The sequence below is a fragment of the Physella acuta genome, unplaced genomic scaffold (assembly GCF_028476545.2).
Source record: "Physella acuta isolate Inbredline_101_S28 unplaced genomic scaffold, ASM2847654v3 ptg000180l, whole genome shotgun sequence".
NCBI lineage: Eukaryota > Metazoa > Mollusca > Gastropoda > Physidae > Physella > Physella acuta.
Window position 1 is genome coordinate 498760 of NW_026731699.1, and position 22050 is coordinate 520809.

Here is a 22050-nt window from a genome sequence, read left to right on the forward strand (position 1 = left end):
AAATGTGTTGTCTGGATAGAAGTGGGTTGAGTGGCGAGACTATAGACTCGTCATGTTAGCCGTGGGAGTGATGTAAGGTCGGTCTGACCCAGTTGACCACGTAGAGGTCAGTGGTGTGGCACCGTGACCCTACACCCCCTTGACCCCACTCCCTCTCATTTGCTGTCCGAGCTGGGAACTCGCGATGTGGCGTAACCGGGGCGGAAGTGGTTTAATTATAGCTCAGTGGTGTTGGACGTCATTGGGTGTGTGTGGGGGGGGGGGGGGGGGGACTGCGAGTGGTCAGTTTGATTGATTGGGCCTGTGAGGTAGAGCACTTTAGTAATTTGAGCTGTATTTACTGTGTGTAGGACAACAAAATGTGTGTGTGTGTGTGGGGGGGGGGGGGAAGTACAGCTAGAAGATGTTGATAGGGGTGGGTAAGGGTTGTGGTAGGGGACGTATGACCAGTAGAGACTATTACTGCTCTAGTAACAAACGCTAGCTAGATGTAAACGAGCCTTAAGTTAGGATCGGCCGTCTGAATTATTAAACTTGTTTTTGTAACGAATGTTGTTTGTGGTTAGACATTGTTAATTAAAACCAATTCCAACACAATCACCTAGGCTTGCTGTTTACCAAACTAATGGAAGGTACAAACAAACGTGTTCTTTGTTGTTTGAAAACAACATTTGTTGTGTTTCTATAGAATCAACTCACTAGTCGAGTTGTGTTCACGAAACTTTCAATTTTTTACCTCCAGCATCTCTGACTTTATTTGTTGAGAAATTGTTTAATGATACAAAGACGGCTTGACTGATACAACTGTCACTTGATTGATATAATCTTCATTTTATTTATACAATCAGCACTTGGGACCGAGTGGCCTAGTGGTAGAGAGCTGGACTGCTAACTCGTAAGTCTCGAGTTCAAGCCAGTAGACCGTCCCTAATTCCACCCAACCCCCACCCCGAAGAAAGTCTACCGCCCTCCCCCCCCCCCCCCCCCCGAACGAGATGGAATTTACATAGTAAAAATCTACTTTTACTAGTGTCCGCCCCCCCCCCCCCCCCCGAAAAAAAATCATTCTAGAATAAATATAGTTTAGTCATTAGTTGAAAACAATCAGCCAGTTCAAAGGTTCCATCCCAACCGTCAACCTGATTGGCACCGTGGACTAATTGATGACACGTGACGTCCCGGTCACGTGGTTGAGTGCGGTAACCTTTTTTTGAAAATGTGCTAAACCGTTTGTTTATTTGGTTAGCGTTGCGCCAACGAGGCTATGTACTTTTACAGCAAACTACAGACAAACCTCATTTGAATAACTGGCAAAACGTTGCAGAAAAGTGCGAAACAAATAAGTTGTGTAACTTTTCAACAATTTAAATTTCTAACAGCTAAACTGTAGTTTTAGTTTTACTTGTATGGGGGGGGGGGGGGGGGGGGAAGGGGCGCTAATACAAGTATTGAGAAGTTGATATTTATTTTATTTAATGTATTATTGAGTTATTGCTTGAGAACACTTTTATAAGTTTAAAAGTTTAATGCTTTTTGACAAGTTACATAAAATGTAACCTGAACATTTTTACATGTGGTTCATGGTTGAAGAAAACAAACTTCTGTAGTATAAAATAACAACAATCAGTTCTTTACTTTGTCTCAAAAATGGGATGTTTATATATGTGTTTATATATATGTGTGTATGTATGCGAATATGTATGTGTATATGTATGTATATATAGATTTATTAATATATGGATATATGTAGATCAAGAAAACAATTGATAAATGACGAATTCAAAGGACACATTTTGAACGGAGATTTAAAGAAATGTAATCGTCATTTACTTGAAACTCCGATCTCAGCCTGGGATGGTATTATGGTCTCTGGCTTGTTATTTTTCTTGTACTATAGCGTACCGTCCACTACATTTTTATTGCTACCTCACGTGAATTATGTACGTCACATGAGAGAACTTGCCGTAATAATTTCTCATGCTAGGACCAAACACTTTTGTCACAAACTTGACATTTTGCACTTGTACCATTGTCCGCATCCAGACTACACATCAGTACCATTACCATAAACTTGACATGTTACACTTCTCAAATCGTGCACATCTCGACTATATACACCATTTCACCCCAAAAAGTACTTACATAACCAGAGAAAATTGATCTCACGCTAACTGCTACTGACATCAAATTCGCCAGCTATTAAATCAAATCATATCTTCAAGTCTGTTTCCGCTCTAGAAAAACCAACTTCCGGTTGCCACACAGCTCGGTGTATTGTTAAGATGTGGTTGCCTTGGTAACAATTGTCAGGTAGAGTGTCCAACGGGTAGGTAGGTAGGTACTAATAGACTGGTGTAACGGTGATTGTACCGGCACGCCCGCACATAAACGTCTGATGGTATCTCGTCTTACAACGGCGTGTGGGGTTCAGTTCAACAGCATACCTGCGTGGCTGTTTGTTTCTGCAACAACAGACCTGCGTGGCTATTTGTTGATGGGATCTGGCGTTAACGCAGGTGGAAAACACGATATTATTTTTGTTATGGTGTGAAAAACAGAGAGTAAGAAATTGTTGTTTGTTAACTTGTTCAAGGCTGTTCTAAACTTAGGTTTGAATAAATGATTTGGGCGAAACATTTAGTGTTAAAACAAAAGACAGAAGCGACGATACACTGTTATCAAACCGATATCCAAGTCAGTTAGTTGGAGTTTGCCGTGTTGATGGGAGACACCTCCTGAGCCGGTGAAATAGGTAAACAAATTAATAGGGTTAAAATATTATCAACAATGTATACTTTCAAAACACTTCAGTTTTTACAAATTAAAACTCAGAAGATTCGGGAAATCAGAACAATACAAGGGGTCGTCCATAAATGACGTCACACTCGTAGGGGGCGGGGGGTAATTTTGTAACGGTGTGTGATGAGGGGGAGAGGGGATGGGAGGTCAGATGGTATGACGTCACTTTTTTTCATCATAAAAAGCCATGTTAGAAAACGAGTTTTAGCCGTTATTTCGTGTTTTAGAAAACTGTTTTAATAAATTGTAATAGGAATTGATCAAAATACTCTACTTTGACAGAGTTCAGACAAGTTTTTGGAAAAAACATATCGAGTTTTTAAAAAAAATTCAACAGCCATTTTTAGGGGGGGGGGGGGGGGGGTTGTATGCTGAGGTGTGACGTCATTTTGGGGGGGGGGTCTGGCTTTTTGTGAAGACGTGTGACGGAGGGGAGGGGGAGGTAAAATCGTCAAAAAAAGCGTAATGTCATTTATGTATGACCCCCAAGTTAGATGTTTTTTTCCCAGAACTAGACGCTTCATTTAAGTAAATGGTATAAATAATGAACATTAATTAAACAAAAATTTGACACCAAAATTAATTAGCCGTTTAGGCATTCATTAAAATCCCCATACCCACCGATCTACCCTATACTTTAATGTTGAGTACCTGCGCCCTCGGCATCAATGTAGATGTGCCATGCAGAAAATTGTAGCTGTCCATCTACTGCGCATGCGTGAGCTCTTCTTAAATTGATCGGCTTAAAACACCTTGAAATAAACATTTTAAATACCACATTATATGCTACATTTCCAATGCGATACAATTTTCTGTTCGATATCTGGACTCATTACTAATTAAATTTTAAATACGGTATGTTTAAAACAGTTTTTTTTCCCTGAAAGATGACGTTGAAAACTATAATAAAGTAAGCTTAGCCTAAGTATTTTTTACGGCCCTTAACCTCAGCTGTGTATGACGTCACAGTTCCAGAAGTTTCCTGACTCTAACCAGCCAACTGAAAAAGGTAAAGAAAAAAAAATCGTGTCCAGCTATTCACGTTGAGGGCTCAGTGGTGGGGTAGGGGGTGGGGTGGTGTACAGGAGGTCTGGTGGAGGGGGGGGGGGGGGAGGTAGCTGTCAGCTTATTCAATTTAAACTTAGAGAACTAGAAACACAAATTAGATTTTAGATGTTAAAAATGGTGTAAAGTTATGGGAAATAAGTCGCCGTGAAATCAATAGTACATGAAGCAAAGAATTGTGGCTGATTTTTTTGCTTCTAGAAAGGACAGAACTACAGTTTGTCCAATGTATTTTTGGTGTCTCTAATTTTTCAAAGAAAGGACAGAACTACGTGACGGTGTCTTTAATGTATTTTCTGATAGTCTTAGGGTGGCTAGGTCGCCTATTGGTACAAATCTAGGTCGTGTAAAGCTTTAATGCAGCAATATAAATGTCTGCTACTTAAAGAATGCTTAGCTCCAATTACGTTTCAAGTGACTTAAATATCTTAAACGCCTGATTTATGCATAATTCGACGAGTAGACCATATGAAGTGTTTAGCATGATATTTGTTCAGGGTATCTTAATTTTCCAAGATGACCTGTTCAAGTGTAACGTTTAGGATTTGACATGTTATTAGTCCAATGTGATGTCATTCTGCTTAGTTCCGCCACTGACCCTAGATGCTAGCCCTGAATGTTACCCTTGAGAGTGTTGATGTCACCCCCCCCCCCCCCCACAGCAGACAAGTGCGCGTGCTAAAACTAAGTTTGTAAATGTCAGGCAGGGTCCGGTGCGCCATTTACAGCTGAAAGAAATAAATCTTTAATGCATGGGGTAGGTCACCTTAGACTTGAGTTACTCAATGTGTAATTTCTTAAGCAAAGTAGTTTAATATTTTCCGTTGCTCATAAATCGAAAGAATTTATTAATGTGCGCATGTTGAGCGCATTATTTAACTGCTTTATTTTTGCTGCTTATATTCTGGTTACCCATAGACAGATAAAGATGACACCACAGACATCAGACGGTCGTTTTGGTGGACTAGAGCGCTGCGTGCAGGGAACTTTACACCCCTCCACTTTTCCAAGAGAAAAAAAAGTAAGATGAATACATCTAATTCATCAATTAGAAATATAATAGGCTGCTGGAAATATAAGACATCAGAGAAATTCTTTTATTTGGACATCTGTAAATAAAAACTTTTTTTCAAATAAATTCTAGGTTTAAATATGTAAAGAACAAAAATTATGTAATACAATTTGGTACATTGTCATCTAGATTTGTAATAAGGTTTATGTTTAGAAAATCAAATCCAAATAAGCGCATAAAGTTTTATTAGACAACTGCCCTCAGAAACTCAAATAGAATGTGATCAATAGAAATTGGCTTCAAAGATCTAACTTTGATAAAAAATTTGATTATTCAAAGTCACAAAGGTGAATATTTTATGAGTTCGATAAAACTGTGGCTGTTCTAAAGAACAAAAAAACAAACACAATATTTTATTTAGAGCTAAATGTAATGTCCGCAACATAAAACATCGACGACAGAAGCTGCACCAGGAATGGCATGGGGTAGAACAACAACATAGAGAAAACAAAAGACAAGGAAAGAAATATGTAACAGGCAGAAACCTTTCAACTCTCCCGTAATGGAAATAAGAAATCACTCATCTTTTGTGTGAGCATATTTACTGCTCCCGTGTGATGCAATTTTTAGTTGTTGTCACAAAAACGTGAATGTTGCTGAGGTTTATAGTTGCATGTCAAGTTTTAGATTGATGAAAAGATCCTTTCATCTATGTTTTATTTTTAAATAGTTTCTTGTTTTAAAGTTGCGCAACAGTTTAACGGTTACGATTTTTTTAATCTAAAAAAAATATTACAAACAAAGAGCAAAGTTGTGAAATTTAAGCTTAAAAGGGATGTTCAGAAATTCTATATTAGGATCCTTTTGATCGTATTGCCTCAAAGTTGGAGCGCTGAGTATTTTTTTATTTAATTTTTTTAATGGGGGGCTAAAAAATACATGGGTATTGAAGCGATACCTTAAACACTTTAAGTCTTTAAGTTTTCTTTTGTATTGTCCTGTAGCTAGATTTGGGTACTTTTTTATTGCGTCACAAAAGGTCAGAGGAGAGGAAGAGGCGATGCCACTCTTAGTAAAAGCAACCGGGATGTACACCCGACCTAGTGACGCCCTCGCTAGCACTGATGTGAAAATACGCGTTTTTAAACGTCACCTATCCATATTGATGAAGAGCGTCGTTAGTCGTTTGGATCTCGACGTATTAAAGATTAGGACTTGTCAGAAGTTGGGGGTCCGGACAAAAAAGGCCGGTATGGGCAAAAGGCCAGCAGGAATTAAGGCCGGACAAAGTTATATAAAACAACAATTACAGTCATGTTTCATTTCAGTAACATAATGATAAAGTTATAGCACAACAGAGAAAAAAAAATAGGGGCCTAGTAAAAGTAATAAGATAAATGGTCTGGTATGACATGTAGAATTTTGTGTAAGTCATATATTTTTGTCTAAATGCCCGAGGGGAGGGTGTGGGGGGGTCTGGTGAAAGGCAATGCCTGACAGAAAAATTTGACACGGTTGATAGAACTGACAAAGCTGAGTTCACCTTGGCATATGAAATAGATGTAGGAGCCAGCTATTGAGTGACTTTTTCCTCAGTAACAACGCCCAGCTCAGACTCATCTCAGTACTAAACAAAATAAGTTTCTTTTTTCTCACACTGAGGATTGTTATATCAACAATGGTTCAAATAACACTAAATGAGTAAATGGGTACTTGTTTTACTCTGAAGTATTTCCATTTTTTTGGTTGTGTAAAGAAAGGCTTTGACATGACATTTATAGAAGAATGCCTAGACATCAATAGGAGTACTAAAACATGGGCTGACAAAAGATTTAAAACATACTGCATACATTGCCTATGCATTTTATGTGATGCCGAACAGACAAAAGTAAATCAAATAAGTTAGAGTTAGCATTCTCTCATTGATATAAATAAAGACTTACAAATGTATGCAACAAAAAAACAACAGAATATCAGTTACAAAACAACATGTTTTATTTAAAAATATATACATCACTAGCTCAACATGAAGATTTTTGTTAGCTACTCTGTCTGTTCCCATCTATAACTGTAGACCTGTATCTGCTGCACATTCAGCAACTATGCTAGATGGTTTGCACAAAACATCTTCAGCTGTGTCTTGAGCTTCAGCGCCAAGTGTTTTGGCATTCGTATAGAATGTATTGGGGTGCATCTGAGGTTGTACATTCATAGACGTGAGGAAAGATTTGAGCTGTAAATATTCCATGTTAGAGTCTCTACAGCCTAAAACGGCTCTGTGGTTAATGTCATAGTGCTTGTCCACTGGTGGTGATGTCCACCCTTCCCACTCATTAGCACAACGAGAGCAGTAGATTTTTAACTGAGCTGCGAGTCCACAGGAGTTTGTCGTGGACAGTTCAAGGTCATTATTACCACAGTCTGTGCAAGCAACTTCTGATAACAGAGAGCGCATGAAGCTTTCATGAATCAGGAAGTACGACTCCTGTGGTGTAGGGGCAGAAGAAGTGTTCAACAATGCAAGATTTGGATTCCTTCTGCCGCATGCCATAGACAGGTCAGCATCCACAGTAGAACTGAAAATAAAAAAATAAAAATAAAAATGAAACACCTGACGAATTAAATATTAAAAACGATTTTTTGTTTACCAATTTTTTTGTACAATTAAAAAAAAAAAATTCTAAAGACTAGACCTAGATTTTAAATATACATTACATGGTCAAATAAGTAGGTTCCTACTTTTAATCAAATTCTACCAAATATAGAACTACTAGTTAATTACTCTACCTAACTAGCACAGACAAAAGTAAACATTGTATAAATCAGATAACTTTAAAAAATATATGCTATTATTCATATTATATAAGCGGACAGTGTGGTCTAGTGGTAGTGCTAGGACAAGACTGCTAACCTGAAAGTCTTGAGTTTGAATCAAAGTTCAAGTCAGTAGACCCTCTCTGAGTCAGATCAGCTCTGATGGGTATATAACTCACCTTAGGGAAAGTAAAGGTGGCTGGGCATTGTGCTGACCACACTATCTCTTCATATGCCGAGGTCACAGAAACACACGAGCTCTACTTCCTTTGCCCAAAAAATTTATTTTTCTTTTAATGTTTAAGCGGTTTCTTTCAGGCATCCCCTCAAATATTGTCTACCCCCCCCCCCCCCCCCCCCGAACGAATGAGAATTTATAAATTATTATACTTTTTACCAGTGTCCGCTTGTTCAACTTTAGGTTGATACCTAGCAGCTCTGGCCCGTTTCAACTGTTTATTTCTTTTTTTGGTTGGTGCCATATCCTGCAAATAAAAAAAATAAAATTATTTCATCTTGTCACATTCTTGTGTCTAGAAACTCTTGAAACCAACATCACATGATATGTTAAATTTAATAAACTATGTTATCTATCCTAACTAAATAATGAAATATAGGCCTACCACCTGTCTAAAATACACTAGGCATAGATGATATAATCTAGATCATTAGATCTATATCTATATAATTTCACATTTGAACTACAATGTGTAATGTCACTCTTGTGTTAGCCAATAAATTAAATAGGCCTGAAAAGTTTTAATTCAATTGTTTAAAAACAGGTACATAAATCATTAAATGAAACAAGGAAACATTTTTGTATTTTTCAAAACATAAATCCTCATCAAAATGTGAAATTATTATAATTTAAGGAGTCACCTGTTTTTCACATTACTAGTCGCAGGCGATTTAACGTATCCAAAATGATAGATTACCTCAAAACATAAATCCTCCTCAAAATGTAAAATAATTATTAAAATTTAAGGAGTCACCTGTTTATCACATTACTAGATTAGTTGCGGGCGATTTTTTTTTTTTTACGTACCTACCTAAAATCTAAAGCGATAGATTTAATTACTAATAATTACCGACTACTAGGCTAGATTTAATTTTCTAATTTAGTCAGTTAGGCATTAAGCCTAGATCTAATAATAATAATAATAAATTTACTAGGCCCAACTACTTAGTTACTAGGCCTAGCTCTAGATCTAAGTACAAACGACAGATTACCCAAAAACTCTAACTACGATAAAAATCAAGTAAATATCAATATCACCGCTCGTGGCGTACCTTAGGTGATCTGAGTGAATGTTCGAGGTAAAATAGCTTGATAGTTGTGATAGTTTAGTTGTAGGTAGGATGATTCGACATTGTCGTCGACATGCGTGTTGAAATTTTTGTAAACAAAACTACTGCGCATGCGCAAAGGTTAGCTTACCGGGGGTGTGTCACTGTTTGTCCAATCAAAGTTTATAATAAGACATTAAATTAAAATTTATATCCAATGACAGACAGCCAATGTTTTCAAAGATTTGATTCTTAACTCATAAGAGTTACTGCTATTTATACTAGATCTAGAAAAATGGCCCGTCGAGGGAAAAATACAACTGGTGCTAGGTTGATAGTGTTGTCTTTTCCTCTAAACCGAAACCAACCGGAAACAAAAAATGTCATTGAAAACGGAGTTGTCGTGACAAAAAGTTTTAATGTATACTGAAAAATAAGCTGTTTAAATTTGATTGCTTGAATAAATAAAGCGGGAGTGATCTCCCCTAAACTCTCTTGAATCCTAATATATATAATAATGCACTAAAAAGTAGAAAATAAATTATACACTACTATTTAAATAACTAAGAAAAGTGTGGGTCACTTTAGTATCTATTGGATACTTTTACTAATATTTAAGAAGAGACCCACGCTTTTCTTTATAGTTATTTAAATAGTAGTGTATAATTTATTTTTTACTTTTTAGTGCATTATTACATAAAAGCTTGTTATTAAAACATTTTTTATGAATTTTTTTTTCAGTACTTTAAATTTTTAAAATTTACAATAGAGTTGCATGACTAAAAACCATTGCGCACCTATTGAATGTGATACTGATTAATAGTCCGGAATAGTTTGATGAGACAGCCTACTAATTTGGACAAAAATTTAATTAACTCATAAAAAATTAATTAGGCATCCAATTAAGTCAAATTTAATGCCATGTTGTAATGTCTTCATGTCTTGACCCACATGCCAATGTTGAAGCAAATCTGTCAGTTAGAAGTGTCCGAAATTTTGCTCGGGCGTTTTGATCTAGACAGACAGAGGACTGACGACAGAGGAAGTGAGTTAAATAAAAGCTTGTAAAAAAGCCCATGTGCGTATGTCTTTCTCTCTCTCTGTCCGCAACATTTTTGAGGCTATGTGATCAGTATGTTCAGCGATATATGGAGAACTTAATGATATTTACTTTTGTTGAAAATAATATGTTGGATGTTTTAAATGTATAAACTAAATTTTATCTGAAGAAGGAAAATAAAAATAAAGCAATATTCGAAAGTAAAAACACAATTTTGATCCTACAACCAGAAAAGTGTTTATTGTTTTTACAAGAAGGTAAAAAAACCCCAAAAAAACAATGACGTGTTTAAATTATGGAAAGTGCACAAACCTCATGGCGTAATCTTCCAATCTCAGAACATGAAGAAATGAACTATTTCACTCAAAGTTGATTTAGATCTATAGATCTACTCATCAAGACATATGCTATGAAATATATACAACTTTCTCGTTCTGTTCTCTTTCACACAGCCCACACTATACTTTGACTTATGGCCTCTTGTCTGCCATGTGCCATCATACGAATCATCACTGTCATAGAATTCTTTGCCAGACTGTTTGGGATATGCAGCACGAATAATGTTTGCCCTGTCTGACATCAGTTTGTCAGAGTAACTCAGTGCCATTTTATGGATTACTCGAGTGTGCTTATTATAAGTTTTCCGATGGCGAACTAGAGTATTCATCAGCTCCGAAAACTTCATAAGCCCACCATACCCCATTCTGGTAGCCAGAGAGGCTGCCAGAGCAACTGGCTGTCTGTTCACAGAGTGCACTTTTTCATTCTTAGGAGATGCGATGGTCTCTGACCTAATCTCCTCACAAGTTCTACAATATACTTGCAGATAAACTTCAAGGCCACAGTTTTTTTTATGTGTCTTGATGCAGCTGTAGACACTGTGTCTGGCAAATGGCGCACTGCAGGTTGGTAAATAATGATTGTAATGTCGCCAGGCAGATTCTGAGATTGACGTATGTGGAGGGCTATTCAGAATTTTGAGACTTTCATCAAAAAATTAAAGTTTGTGTTTAGAAGCTGAAACAGAAGGGGAGATAGATAGTACTTTCCTGTGTGAGAAGAGGGGAATCACTGTGACTTGGACTTTGAGCAACTGTCATGGATTCTTCTCTTTTTCTCCGTAAGGCCTCTGTCGCTTTGGCTGTTTGACGCCTTCTCCTCAGCTTTGACCTAGCCGCTTTGTTTTTAGATGAAACTTTAGATGGAGCCATGACACTGAAATAGTAAGAAATAAGATAACTACTAACTGAACAAGATTTACAAACAGCTAACTGTAATATCCAGCTATACAATTATGGATGATTGAATAGTAATCTCAAAAATAAATTTTGTTAACCTGTTTGGACTTGTGTTTAGTATAAAATTGAAACAAAAAAACAACACTCTTTATGTCTAGTAATTGTAGTAACACCTAGTAGCCTAATTAAAATTCATCAGTTATCAACTAATACTACTACTAGCCTATAGAATACTAGATAGATCTATACTATACTTAATACTAATCTAATAGTAATACAGAGTTTTTTTTTTTTTCACTTTTTACTTTTTAGCAGACTACTACTAGATCTAGATCTAGGCCTATAGCTTAAGTATTAGAGTATTAGTAATATTAGACTTTAATAGTTACTAGATCTAATCTAGTTACTTACTTACTAGATCTAGATTCTACTTTACTTATAATAATAATATTATATTAGCCTACTTTTAGTACTTTACTCACTTTACTCTATCACTTTAGTGACTTTACCCTCTGAAGTATTGATAATGAAATAATGAATAATGATAGATTCTATATACTAGTAGTCTAGTATACTAAGTATATAGGCCTACTAGGTATAGATTATAGATCTAGATTCTATAATCTATAGTCAATCTATAGATTTAGATCTAGATCAAGATCTACTGTATATATATAATATATTTAGTATTTATAATTAAATTATATTATAAAGAAATAGACTAGATCTAGATCTAGAATCTAGAATTCTAGATCTATTGAAAACAAACAAAACAATATCAGTACAGAGATCTAGATCTAGTACATAGACTAGCTCTATGTAACAAAAATAGATCTAGATCTAGATCTAGACTCTATAATATTATAATATAGATCTAACTGGCTTACCTTTGGCAAGGTGTAGAGTAAATCTGTTTAAAGTTATAGAATTCTAAATGATTTGTGAAAAACGTAAACACTCTGAGAGAAGATCACTGTGGACATGCGCGTAGTGTTTTCTGGGTCAAGGTAACAGACGAACATGAGTAAAAGTATTCAAAAGGCTTTAGATCTTAAATTGTAAAAAAAAAAAATAGAAAAATAAAGCGGGAGTATCTTCCCTAAACTTTCTCGAATATTCTTATATAATACTAAGGGGTATGGCAACTCGGAATATAGACATGATTTTTAATCCATTTTAATTACTTAAACTTTTGAAAATAGAAGAACAGAATCAAAATTGCAAAACTGTTTTCCGACTTAGGGATTAGGCCTACAATACTTCCTCTACTCTATACTTTGTATCCGAGAAAGTAAAAAAAAAACTGACCATATCCCCATGAAATCATCCATTAATGATATAAGACCGTTTCAAAAACAAATGTTTTTACCTGGTTTGGATAGGGGGTGACGGGTTACTTAATGGCTAAGAAATATACAAATACTAAACTATAACCAGTTAGTACAAAAATGGATTTGGCCTACTGTTTTTTAGCCACCTTTATAATTTTGAAGGGGAGATAATTGTGTTATTATGTCATGTTTACTGGGATTATACAACTGACTAAAATAAGTAATCAATATTTCCTAAAGCCTTTTTAATTAAGAAGCTTATTTTTCGTGACTCAGGTAAAAAAATACTTCATAGTCGTTTGGTGATTCAATTGAAATGCGCATTTATGTGAGTTGTGGAGGGGGGGGGGGGGTATGCTACCGCCAACAGCCGATTCTGATAGCAACCATGCTCAAGAACAGATGCAGGACACACATGTCAACCTGAAGGACAATGATGCGATTCTAACATTGCTGCAGGATTATGACTGCCCTCTTGTTTAAAACTACTTCACACTACTAATTAGTCAAAGATAAACGAACAAATAATGTTTAGTGTGTTTTAATGAGCACATGAGATGTTAAATTATGTAAATCTACTAGGTGATATTTTCGAATGTGAACATTTCCCATGAGTCTACCCAGCTCTGACGGGTACCTAACTCACGTTAGGAAGGTAAAGGCCCCGTGGAATAGCGCTGACCACACTATCCCTTCATATGCCGAGGTCTCAAACATCTAAACTCTACTCCATCTGCCCCGTGTGTCTTGGGCACGAACGGGAGAAGATGATGCTGTACACATCAGTTCCGGCTAACGGAAACCAAGACATAAAGCAGACACATCCCATTATTCAGACACATTTTTTAACTTCTCTGCCTGACACTTTCCTAGCCAGTTGGTTCAAAATAAATTTCTTTCTTTAGTTCTGAGAGACAGACTGGAGTTTAACAGAGTCGGAATAGCCAATAGACTGGCTGAGTCTCAGGATAGAGAGCAGAAAATAGATAGAGAGCAGAAAATAGAAATAAGCATTAGATAAATAGAACGATACAAAAAAATCGTGCTATGTGAGTCGGCGATTGTGAAATACATACCTTTTGTCTGATGAAAGTGAAAAAAAATTGAATATGTGCTTTCTGCGTTCTTCCTCCTTCTGAGAGAAGGCCATATTTTTGTTTTCAATAGAAAAATGATATATATATAGAATAATGGGAATCTCCGATTTCCTTTTATTTTCTTTGTAGCAAGAAAAAAAAATTTGATTGTTCGGTAGCCTTTGCTTCGATTCCCCGCGAGAGTATCGTATTCATATTGCCACATTTCAGTACATAGCGGTTATAGGCAGTCACTCGGATTGTGAAGTTACTGCCCCTTACAGATATACGTCTAGTCTAGGTGATGGTAGTAAATAGAATAATCGTAGGCGGCTGTTGTTGTAGTCAGAACTTATATTGTTATTGGTGTATGATATTTGGGGGGGGGGGGGGGGGGGGGGTGGGGGGAGAGGGGGAATGATATTGGCTCGATGTGGGCATGGAGGGGAGAAATGTTTTTGTGGGGGTTGGTGTGTGGGGAGTGTGGGGGGTGTGTGTGGGTGGTGTGTGGGTAGAGACGGGAAGTATCGGGGTAAGCATGATCACAATTTACTTGAACACAACTGTCCCGCTTTGAGTACACACGGCGCTACATTAACACAATTATCCCATGCAAAAGCTAACAGACGAAAGTATATGTATTGTGGAACTCAAGAACCCTGTTATTTCAATGTTTGTGGGGGCCACGTTCAAGTTTGTCTGGGTAGACTGGTCCCCAGTCCGTCACTGCCCCACTCAAACACTCGTCCAGATTCTGGGCCCGTCCTTGAAAGTTCCCACACCTGACCTTGGGATGAGTTGAACTGAAAATCGAACAAAAAATGTTTTTGACTTACTCTTCCTTAATTGAAAAATCCTTATTGAAAAGACAGTCCCAAAAGGGGAAGATTTAGTTATTTCCTTGAAAGATAAATCTAATTATTTCCATCCGCGTTTGTCAATCTGTTTCTTTCCGTTAGCTTGGAAATTTCGTATTTTTTTTAAATTTAATGAACATTTAACTTCTTTTCATTACCGAATAATTAAAAACAAACATCGTCGACTGAGCAGATTTAATCCCCCCTCCCCGCCCACCCTGTGCAGACGCATGGAATATAATCCCCCCCCCCCCCGCCCCCACCCAGTCAGGTTCAGTTGTTCTAGCGAAGAAGTGCATTGTTATAGCAGAGAAGTGCATGTAGTTTTCTTGGATGTACGGACCCTTGAGACCATCTTTGGATGTCTATCAAACTTTAAATTTTGGCTTGAACAAACGAGTCGATCTGTAGATAAATCGTGTTTTAGGCCTAGATTTAAAGCGTAAAATAACAACATCAATTTATATGGAATACTGTTGTGTCCTTTATAAACAGCAGAGAGCGTTCAGGGTCTAGACACTCTAGACCAGACACTTTCTAGACCAGACACTCTCTGGACCAGACACTCTCTAGACCAGACTCTCTAGACCAGACACTCTCTAGACCAGACACTCTCTAGAGCAGACACTCTCTAGACCAGACACTCTCTAGACCAGACACTCTCTAGACCAGACACTCTCTAGACCAGACACTCTCTACCAGACACTCTCTAGACCAGACACTCTCTAGACCACTCTCTAGACCAGACACTCTCTAGACCAGACACCCTCTAGACCAGACACTCTCTACCAGACACTCTCTAGACCAGACTTTCTCTAGACCAGACTTTCTCTAGACCAGACACTCTCTAGACCAGACACTCTCTAGAGCAGACACTCTCTAGACCAGACACTCTCTAGACCAGACACTCTCTAGACCAGACACTCTCTAGACCAGACACTCTCTACCCGACACTCTCTAGACCAGACACTCTCTAGACCAGACACTCTCTAGACCAGACACTCTCTAGACCAGACACTCTCTAGACCAGACACTCTAGACCAGACTCTAGACCAGACACTCTCTAGACCAGACACTCTCTAGACCAGACACTCTCTAGACCAGACACTCTCTAGACCAGACACTCTCTAGACCAGACACTCTCTAGACCAGACACTCTCTAGACCAGACACTCTCTAGACCAGACACTCTAGACCAGACTCTAGACCAGACACTCTCTAGACCAGACACTCTCTAGACCAGACACTCTAGACCAGACTCTAGACCAGACACTCTCTAGACCAGACACTCTCTAGACCAGACACTCTCTAGACCAGACACTCTAGACCAGACTCTAGACCAGACACTCTCTAGACCAGACACTCTCTAGACCATACACTCTCTAGACCAGACACTCTCTAGACCAGACACTCTCTAGACCAGACACTCTCTAGACCAGACACTCTCTACCCGTCACTCTCTAGACCAGACACTCTCTAGACCAGACACTCTCTAGACCAGACACTCTCTAGACCAGACACTCTCTAGACCATACACTCTCTAGACCAGACACTCTCTAGATCATACACTCTCTAGACCAGACACTCTCTAGATCATACACTCTCTAGACCAGACACTCTCTGGACCAGACACTCTCTAGACCAGACACTCTCTAGACCATACACTCTCTAGACAAGACACTCTCTAGACCCAGAGTGTAGTCAAGGCATGGCTGTGTCCCTACGGCACTCGTCTAGACAAAAAATTCCCAGCCTCTGACACAGACCTCGAACTTGCTCTACGCCCCTCCCCCCCCCCCCATCTTTCAGCCTACATATCCCCCCAACTTCCGGTTGACCAAAAGCGACTGAACAGAAAAGAAAAATGTGTGACTCCGACAAGAGTTTACCCCCCTTGATTGCCCTCGACGTGGCGCCACTGTCACAGATGAAATTACAACTTTCAAACTGCCAACAACTCGTGGTTTATTTCGTCAACTCGACCAGACGTTTCCTTCTAAATTGCCAGTTTCCCGTTTTAAAACTAGCTCTTCCAGTCGACAAAAAGGTGTTAGCTTTACGTAGACAAAACTTGGCCTTCAAGCCTTCAAGGTTGGGATTTGGGATATATTGAAATTAGAAAAAAAAAAAAAAACGACGAAAATGTTATACTTTTTTTTTTTCAAAATTCAAATATACTTTATTGAAAATTTCTAAACCTGTTTTTAATAATTTTATTGATAAAATAAATTCACATTTAAATCACTTTGTAGTCCGGTTATTTCCCTTGAGACTTTAGTGTCATGACTCATATTCCGCCCACCGATGTGTCATATTCCGCCCACCGATAATGTTGTAGTCTGGCCGTCAGGATCTCGTTATAATTTCATGTTGTAACTTCTAGAATGGTGTGCTGCGGTCTTTATAATGTCATGTTATCTTGCTAGAGCTCTTACTATTAGGTTTACTGTCTGTAGCCTGTTTAGTGGAAGCTTGCGACTGTGCTGGCCCTTTCAATGAGTAGGGTTTCTTTCAAACATTTTGCTCCCGGAGGTCGCGGGGGTGGGAGATTTGAAATTTTTGGGGACGGGGGGGTCGGAGACGGATAATGTTAAAAGTATATACTTCTGTGTAAATGTAATACTTTTCATTTTCGTCTCGAGGTGGGGGTGTGATCTGGGGGCTATGACCAATGCACCACCCCTTACGGGTTAGAAAAACTGCTAGGCCAATTCATTACGTGTCGTGACAGACGGACAAGGGGAAAGACGGACTGACAGACCATGCAATTATTTCTAGAACCAACTGATGTAGGACACGACAAGGGTCAAATTGTCGCCAGTCCTGCAAGTTGAATTTCATTTAGCTTTATTGAGTTGTCCGTTTCCATTCATTATTAATTATAACAACAGTTTAATGGAAATCTTTTGTTTCCTCCGGTGTCAACTTTTTGTATTTTGTCTCTGTGAACTATTGAATGCGAATCTTGTTACACCACGGACACTATTAACTACCAGTAGTTGGACCTAGACGTGATGTTTTGCCTCTGTTTGAATTAGGGTCTTGTCACATCACTACAAACTAGGGATCGGCGTGGTCGAGTCGGTAAAGCTCATGGTTGCTAAACCGAAAAGTCTCGAGTTCGAACCCTCGGGCAGATTAGGCTCGTTAGCTGAGACAGTTACTCTTCTAGGAGGGACAATTCCAAAATAAAAAATTTGCTGCCTAGTAGTTTGTTCTTTGTTGGACAAAGGCTATGGAAGCATATCCAAAAAGAAAAGCAGGCTGAAATCGGAGTCAATGAATGGCGCATAACCAGTTGACACGTATCCTTAATTGTGATGGGGTCGTAGTCGAGTCGGCAAATAGCTCATGGTTGATAAATGCGAAAAAGTCTCAAGTTCAAACCCTCTGGCAGATGAAGGCACGATCCCTTCCAACACCACTAAAAATTAAGAACGAAGAAGAAGAAGGCTACAATCTAACACCAGTAGTTTGATCAAGACGTGTTGTTTTGGCACTCTTTGAATTAGGATATTGTCACATCACTACACCACAAACCATCATGTGTTAGACCACGTCACGATGTTTATTAACCTGCCACACATAAACCAGAAAAACAACCTGTAGCTAGGGATAATTTAAAAATATTGTTTGTCTTCGCTTTTGTTCAACGAACATTTGTTGACAGCATACGTTCAGCTAACATATATTGACAACATACGTCGCATACATGTTTAGACAATCAAAACTCTTAAAAACAATTACACTTCACTAAATAAACGAAACAAAGATTTAAAAGAATCGTTTTGTTTCCGCCGAATAAAACAACCTTTGTCCGTCACTTGGCATTGTGTATTCTCTGCCACACAATTTTTTAAAATTACCTACGTCATTTGCGCTCATTAAAATTTATTTGCGATTTTTACGTTCTTGTCAAACGACATATTTTTATTTGGCTGATTATAATTCTAGACGTGTCCACATGACCCCCCATGGCTAATTAACTTTTAGATCCAGTTACTGTTGCTATAGTTACACTTGCATAACCAGTTTAATAAAGATAAAAAAATACTTTAATAAGAAAAAAGAAACTCAATTAAAATTAAAACCAATCAGTTTGACATCCTACAAAGTCTTTAATTAAAATATCATCTTGACCAATATCAATTATACTGTCTTACAGCGGAGCCCCCTCCCTCCAAAAGTCTGGAATAAACACTGCTTTCTTACCATCTTAAACAATATCAAATTATCTATCTTAGCTTCTTCACCAATAAAAAAAACACTTCCTTAGCAACTTGATCATCGTAACACGATAACCCCCATCACCGCATTGACCAATATTAAGTGAGTTCGCTAACAGCCACCTTAAATATACGTCCCCTTCTTGTACTCGGTGGCCAGAAAAAATTTTCCCCATCACAACCAAACGAGTCGACAACGCAAGTATTCGCTAATAGACCAGACCATATCTCGAGTAGGTTTTCCTAGCGCCTCTTCCTTCAACCAGCACAGATGGTTGGTTAAACCCATCAGACAACTGAAGCCTTATGCTGGAACTGGTGGGCTAAACAGAGAACTAGCATTCAAAGTAAACGGACTTACAAATGTTCGTTGTTTTTTCTCTGCCAATTAAACGAACTCTTCCTTAATATCATCGATTTCCGGTTAGATTCTTGAAAGGGAATTTTAAAAATAAATAGATTTTACACTGAGTAATAAGAGTTTTTTTTTTGGGATAATTTCTTGTCTGGCCCATTTAAAAAATAGCAATAATTATGAGTTAATTAAATTTTTGCATTTTTTTCTGCACTCGTTAATTGCGTGAATTTAAATAAGCAACGTTTACGTAATGACGCAATACACGTTTTCCCAATACTTGCGTACGTTATGTTAGCAGGAGACGAGAGTGTCTTGTTCTATGGGGAAGTTGGGAGCCCCCCTCATCCATTTACCACCTACCTACGTAAGCCCCCACCCTCATTCATTTACCACCTACCAACGTAAGCCCCCACCCTCATCCATTTACCACCTACCTACGTAAGCCCCCACCCTCATCCATTTACCACCTACCTACGTAAGCCCCCCTCATCCATTTACCACCTACCTACGTAAGCTCCACCCTCATCCATTTACCACCTACCTACGTAAGCCCCCACCCTCATCCATTTACCACCTACCTACGTAAGCCCCCCTCATCCATTTACCACCTACCTACGTAAGCTCCACCCTCATCCATTTACTACCTACCTACGTAAGCCCCCACGCATAATCCATTTGTCACCTACCTACGTAAGTCGCCCTCTCCCATTTGCCACCTACCTACGTAAGCCCCCCCCCCCATCCATTTATTACCCATCTACATGAGCCCCACCCACACCCCGCATCCATATATTACCCACCCACGTAAGCCCCACCCCAACCCTCAACCATATATCACCCACCTACGTAACCCCCCATTCCTCATCCATATATCACCCACCTACGTGAGCCCCACCCACACCCCTCATCCATATATCACCCACCTACGTGAGCCCCACCCACACCCCTCATCCATATATCACCCGCCTACGTGAGACCCACCCCGCCCCTCATCCATATATCACCCACTTACGTAAGTCCCACCCACACTCACACCCCTCATCCATATATCACCCACCTACGTCAGCCCCACCCACCCCCCCTCATCCATATATCACCCACCTACGTAAGTCCCACCCACACTCACACCCCTCATCCATATATCACCCACCTACGTGAGCCCCACCCACACCCCTCATCCATATATCACCCACCTACGTAACCCCCCATTCCTCATCCATATATCACCCGCCTACGTGAGACCCACCCCGCCCCTCATCCATATATCACCCACCTACGTAAGTCCCACCCACACCCACACCCCTCATCCATATATCACCCACCTACGTGAGCCCCTCATCCATATATCACCCACCTACGTAACCCCCCATTCCTCATCCATATATCACCCACCTACGTGTGCCCCACCCCACCCCTCATCCATATATCACCCACCTACGTAAGCCCCACCCACACCCCTCATCCATATATCACCCACCTACGTAAGTCCCACCCCCACCCACACCCCTCATCCATATATCACCCACCTACGTGAGCCCCACCCACACCCCTCATCCATATATCACCAACCTACGTGAGCCCCTCATCCATATATCACCCACTTACGTAACCCCCCATTTCTCATCCATATATCACCCACCTACGTAAGTCCCACCCACACCCACACCCCTCATCCATATATCAGCCACCTACGTAACCCCCACCCCCACCCCTCATCCATATATCACCCACCTACGTAAGCCCCACCCACACCCACACCCCTCATCCATATATCACCCAGCTACGTAAGCCCCACCCCCACCCCTCATCCATATATCACCCACCTACGTAAGCCCCACCCACACCCACACCCCTCATCCAATATCACCCACCTACGTAAGCCCCACCCACACCCCTCATCCATATATCACCAAACCTACGTAAGCCCCACCCACACCCCTCATCCATATATCATCCACATACGTGAGTTCCTCATCCATATATCAGCCACCTACGTAACCCCCACCCCACCCCTCATCCATATATCACCCACCTACGTAAGTCCCACCCACACCCACACCCCTCATCCATATATCACCCACCTACATAACCCCCACCCCACCCACACCCCTCATCCATATATCACCCACCTACGTAAGTCCCACCCACACCCACACCCCTCATCCATATATCACCCACCTACGTAAGTCCCACCCACACCCACCCCCCTCATCCATATATCACCCACCTACATAACCCCCACCCCACCCACACCCATCATCCATATATCACCCACCTACATGAGCCCCCTCAACTTTTACCTACCTAAGGTCCAAGGACAGTCCCTCCCAACCGTCTGTTTTTGTCTACCTTGAGGCGCGCCACTGCTTGGCTCACGACCGATAACTCGGCATTGCTTGCCCAGCCCGCGCGCCTCGTCACGGGAGGCGACTCACGCGCTAAGGGGAGTTAAGACCACAACAGATGTTAACCAAATACTTGTTGCATTTCAGAGAAACCGAGTTGCCTCCCCTAAACTGATGGATGTATACAACACCGTTTAACATTTTTTTCTGCAGTTAATTATTTTTCATGATCACAACTAAAATGGATAGCTATTCATTAAATTGGTTTCATAAGAACTACGAGGTTTAAACACACACCTCATTAGTTACATTAACACCACCTTTCCAAGATATTCGAGTGGTAAAGGTAAGTCTATGAGTCCCTAATTAGTTCTCTTTTAAGGTACTCTAAGACATAAAAAAAAATAAAAAACTACAATTAAAAATGTCTAACAACAAACTTAATGTCGAAATACGTTTTTTTAAATTAATTATATGAAATACAGTTTTGTGTTATATACATAGCTCAATGATCTATAAATTAAGTTGAATTTTATATTTAAGTAAACACATTTTTGTGGTATAAATGTGTATAAACATAATC

The 22050-nt window shown here is 39.4% G+C and overlaps 1 protein-coding gene across 1 annotated transcript; it reads right to left on the reverse strand.

Annotated features, from left to right (window-relative positions):
* Window positions 1-6853: 6853 nt before the first annotated feature.
* LOC131936550 (uncharacterized) lies at window positions 6854-13756 on the reverse strand. The gene is made up of 4 exons (XM_059293581.1): window positions 13683-13756; window positions 11085-11252; window positions 8081-8173; window positions 6854-7452 (listed from the first exon to the last, which is right to left on the reverse strand). Exons 1-4 carry the CDS (start codon window positions 13754-13756, stop codon window positions 6939-6941), a joined length of 849 nt encoding a protein of 282 aa, XP_059149564.1. The 3' UTR covers window positions 6854-6938.
* Between the last annotated feature and the right edge of the window lie 8294 nt (window positions 13757-22050).

What these genes read in the sequence shown, in the direction of transcription:
- LOC131936550 (XM_059293581.1), bottom strand. Translation starts at nt 13,756, where the DNA reads ATGGCCTTCTCTCAGAAGGAGGAAGAACGCAGAAAGCACATATTCAAT. An exon ending in TCACTTTCATCAGACAAAAG is followed by an intron (nt 11,253 to 13,682) that starts GTATGTATTTCA and finishes TTACTATTTCAG; the next exon opens with TGTCATGGCTCCATCTAAAG. An exon ending in TCCCCTCTTCTCACACAGGA is followed by an intron (nt 8,174 to 11,084) that starts AAGTACTATCTA and finishes TTATTTGCAGGA; the next exon opens with TATGGCACCAACCAAAAAAA.